Raw genomic sequence first — 4,922 nt, 5'->3', positions numbered from 1 at the left:
CAGCAATAGTCTGAGCAGACCCCACCTCCTTCACCTCTTCATTCTTTCCCCAATTACTCTTACTGAAATTTTATCCATGACATAAGACTTTATTCTTACCAAAATTTAAATAATGAAGGAAAAGCTAACAGAGCAGAAACCTAAAAAGTGGTATTAATAGATTTATTAGATTATTTCCTGAGTACAAATCCTGTACAAAGCTGAGGAAACTTAGCTATATCTTGTGGAAATATAGAAACAGTAAGATAAAATGAGATGAAAATAAAATCCCAGAAATTTAGGATTCAAAAAATAATAATTCAGGTTGTTTCTCAAGTTTATCTAGTGCATGTATTAACTAATACACTCAATAGTAGGCATACTTTTGAAATTGCCATTGTTTGGCCTATACTATGTAGAGAAAAACTCACTGAGCATAGAATGTCTAGTGGTGTGCTGTGGTTATTCTGTCACCCCTGCAATGTCTTCTTCCAGACCCAGATCTCTTTTACAGGGGTATGAGTGGGTTGTAATTATGAGTTGTGTGTTCCTGTTTGAATACAAATGATGGAGAATATAGACTACTGATGAAAGTAAAATACGTAGTAGGTTGCAACATTACTGCTTGGGTTCAAATTTTAATGTGCACATATTTGGGTCATTGCCTATTTACAAACAAACTATAGCTTGACTAATTCTAAAATGACATTGTGCCTGTAACAAATACCTGTAGCAAACTTTTCTTGGAGAAGGTAGGTGGCTCTGAAATACACCAGTGTGTTTGATGATCAACCAGATCAGGAGAAAATAAATAAATTGCGGAGAAGTTTTGATTACTGTAAGATATTTGGTAACTATAAATTACTGTTTCCTCACTTAACAGGAAGAAACTGAGGCCAAATTTGACACATAATTTAACTACAAGTCTAGATTAATTACTGGTCTCTTTCCCTCCTCAGCCTTCTTGCTGGCATCCACTTCCCAAGGAAGAAATCACTCTATGGGGAGGGTGTTCTCAGATCCTCCAGGTCTTAGGTCATGATTATTGCTTCACTTCAAGGCCTCCCTTGTGCCTAAGCATGAACAACTACACCTCTGTGAAGGAGTTCATCCTGTTGGGACTTCCTCACACTGAAGGGCTGGAGAACATGACCTTTGTCCTGTTTCTGGCCTTCTACCTCTTCGCCCTGCTGGGGAACCTGCTCATCTTTGTCACCATTCTGGCTTCATCCAGCCTGCACACCCCCATGTACTTCTTCCTGGGAAACCTGTCAGTGTTTGACATCTTCTTCCCTTCTGTGAACTCCCCCAAGATGATGGTCTCCCTGGCGGGGCAAAGCCGCACCATCTCTTACCAGGGCTGTGCCTCCCAGGTCTTCTTCTACCACACCTTGGGTGGCACTGAGTGTTTCCTGTACACAGTGATGGCCTATGACCGCTTTGTGGCCATTTGTCACCCCATGCGCTACACTGTCATCATGAACCAGAGGGTGTGCACCAGCCTGACAGTGTGCACATGGCTGGGGGGCTGTGTGCATGGGAGCATCCTCACGTTTCTCATCTTTAAGTTGCCCTACTGTGGGCCCAATGAGGTGGACAGCTTTTTCTGTGATATTCCAGTGGTGCTGTCCCTGGCCTGTGCAGACACTTCTCTAGCACAGATGGTGAGTTTCACCAACATAGGTGTGGTTGCCCTGGTGTGTTTTCTTCTTATCCTCCTTTCCTACACCCGCATTGTTCTCTCTATATTGAAAATCCGTTCCTCTGAAGGCAGGCGCAGAGCCTTCTCCACCTGCAGTGCCCACCTGACGTCCATCCTCTTGTTCTATGGACCTGTGATTCTTGTCTATCTCAGACCTGCTTCCAGCCCCTGGCTGGATTCTGTTGTTCAGGTGTTAAACAATGTCGTCACTCCTTCCCTCAATCCTTTGATTTATTCCTTGAGAAATAAGGATGTGAAAGTGGCCCTGAGGAAGATGGTATCTTGGGTATGAGACACAAGAGCAATGCCTCTCTGATGTTCTTTGGATGAGTTTTTCAGATCTACTCCTTTTATACCAGAATTATTGCCAAATAACGAACAGGTCACAGTCACTATCTCTCATTTTTTGGGAATTGCAACACTCATGTCATCTGAATTTAGTGGACTAGAGCACACATTTATACCTTCAAAGAAGCTTCTTCCTGTTAACCTAACATTTCCTCTTTTTATAATTTCCCAAAAACAACGTATCTCTTCTGCTCTGCACTCTGTATTAAATGGAATTCTGCTTTGATTGTTTATCATTAAAATTGCAAGTGTCTAGAGGCCATGGCCTGTTTATTCAACTCCATGTCTTTCTTCCTTCCTCTCCAAATTTATGGCTTTTTCTGTTCTTCAACAGTGTCCCTTTGGCCGTTCTATAAATCTAGGTTTTAGAGTTGACAAGGTTGAAATTCGTAAGAAGACTACACATAAGTTTATACTGTCTACTGAGATTAAAAACAACCTCATTGAGAATAAAAAAGAATTATGTTTCTATGGAACCTTTAGGATTGCAATCCTTCCAAGAGACACCAAATTGAAGTAGCCTGGAAAACATGTTTCAAAATATTAGAGAATGGTGGCTGTTTTTATAGCTTTAAGAGAAAGTCTGTTGGAAGTCACATGCATTGTTTGTCAAGATTTGTGTTGGGTGTGTCAAGTGCACACTGCCTTATAAGAAAAGCATCACGAGGTCTCAGGAAGCATGGGAGCTGTTTCACATATTGTCCTAGTGGCTGGTGAATTTCATTCCTGGAGTTGCATTTCATTCCAGTTTACCAGGTCAGCATGAACCACGGTGGCTTTGTGCAGACAGTTCTGTTCAAAGTTTCAGCTATGGTTGTGCCTGGAGCTTGGTTTAACAAGGTGTCCCAACTCCATTTTATATTCTCTAAGTCAACCTGTTTCACGTTTCTACCATGACAACACACAGTTTATAACCTCTCTGGCTTTTAAAAGGTCATCAGAGAATTATGTGCTAAATTTTATTCATTGTGTTTCAAGGGAGAAGCTGGTCACTGATCTATTTGTATAAAATGGGAAAATAGATTTTTAAAATCCATTTGAAAAGACTTTTAGAACCAAAGATTTTTATGCTGGGCAGGCACTCCTTATTTCCTGAAAATCTAACGTGTGTCTAGTTAATTGAAGTTAAGTCATGACTATAGTTTCTAATATTACCATGTTGCCTTTATGGGCAACTCTATTGACTTTGTTGAAAGTTCTTGAATCCCCTGCACCATCTATTGTATTACAGTATATTCTGTTATACTGCAACATATCAATTCAAACCTTGCCAACTTAAAACAAAATTATTCATTATCTTAGGCTTGGATGGTCAAGAACACTGAAATTTTCACTACCATTTTCATAATATCTTCTCTTAACATCCCTCTCCAAGACAGTCCCTTTCTTAGTTGATCGTTCTATTTCTTAATCATTTCATCAGCATGACATGGAAATTGTGATATCTTTATTATCATTTTGAATTGTTCTATGATTCTTAACTATGTTCTAGAAAAGTCAGTGTTTTCAATGTTGAGTAATAATTTAAGTCTGACATCTATTTAGATTCATCCACTCCAATTCTTAGAACAAGAGGTAATGTTGAAAACCTGCTTATTAGGTATACAACAGTGTTGAAAGTAATTAACACATATTGATTAAATTAATCAAAGCTTTAAGAGGTATACTCTATGATATATTCGTTTTATAGTTGAGGAGAATAAAAACAGAAAATATTCACATCTGAACCTATAATGAAATATTTATTCTTTCATCTAGTATCCTGCTTTGTAAAAAGAACTAAAAAATTATAAATTCTATATAATGATATCTCACATCTAATTTTATCCATATCATTCATTGTTATATTAATTTGCGTATGTAAACTAATGCAGTCTGAAGCACATCTCTCTTAGTAGGTATGATTTCTCCCTATAATTATATATGGAAGAATTAAGATACATATGGAAAATTATCTGATGATACAAAATATATATAGGAAAGAAAAATAGATAACATTCACAGAAATAGGCAATGATTGAAAAATAATAGCTTCAACACTTTGTACCCTATGTGTATATATCCATTCATTCATAAGTCTTTGATTCGGCATTTAACTTAAAATTCTAGTGTCAGAAGGAATCTTGGTAGAATGTTTGCTTAATGACCCATGCAAAGACTAAACTGGCAAAAGCATTTAGAGCACCATCTATGTGTGATATAAATCAAGCTTGTATATGCAGTCACCTGATTTACTACCATAGTTGATAATATCACCACATTGTCTTTCATACACATCATCTGTTATCTTATATGAAGGTTCTTGGATCCCCTGCACCATCTATATATGACATTGTATTAGATATTTATTGTAATGCAACAAATTCCTCCAAAACTTGGCAGTGTGGAACAAAATAATTTATCATCTTAGACTGTGTCTGATGGTTAATAATACTAGTATAATTTAGTTAGTTATTCTTAGCTGGGACTCTCAGAGGGTTGCAGTCACTCTGTCAGCCAGGGCAACAGCCATCTAACATAAAGTCTACTTGCAAGATGCCTCAGTACTGGGCCATAAGCAGGAGGTTTTAGTTCCTCATTGCATAGGGACTGTGGGATCACTTGGTCCAGCTGAAGCCCACCGAATAGCTTAGGAGGGTGTGGTGACAGAGTCGAAAAGAGACCTTCGGAGATCAGTTTCAGAGAACTAGATCCACTTTATTATTGCGCAGGCAAACCTTTTATGCATAGCCTGATACTGGGCAAATTATCTGAGGGTCATAATAATCCAATGAGCTAACACCCTTAGGAGTGGCAACTAATGGGCTAATAGGTCAGCAACAAAAATCAGAAGGAAAGGAACATGCTGTGCACCTGAGGGAGGCCAGGTTATCATGATGATGGGGCTGAGTGT

At 38.5% G+C, this 4,922-nt stretch overlaps 1 protein-coding gene across 1 annotated transcript; it reads left to right on the top strand.

The window, feature by feature from the left end:
* Positions 1-1,058: 1,058 nt before the first annotated feature.
* On the top strand, positions 1,059-1,973 carry LOC308641573 (olfactory receptor 10D3-like; the record flags this gene model as incomplete). The annotated part of the gene is made up of 1 exon (XM_081280248.1): positions 1,059-1,973. The coding sequence occupies one exon, from the start codon at positions 1,059-1,061 to the stop codon at positions 1,971-1,973; it is 915 nt and encodes a 304-aa protein (XP_081136374.1).
* Between the last annotated feature and the right edge of the window lie 2,949 nt (positions 1,974-4,922).

This window comes from Spermophilus citellus, assembly GCF_964194105.1.
Source record: "Spermophilus citellus genome assembly, chromosome: 2".
NCBI classification, from domain to species: Eukaryota; Metazoa; Chordata; class Mammalia; order Rodentia; family Sciuridae; genus Spermophilus; species Spermophilus citellus.
This window is presented reverse-complemented; position numbering and strand designations above follow the sequence as displayed.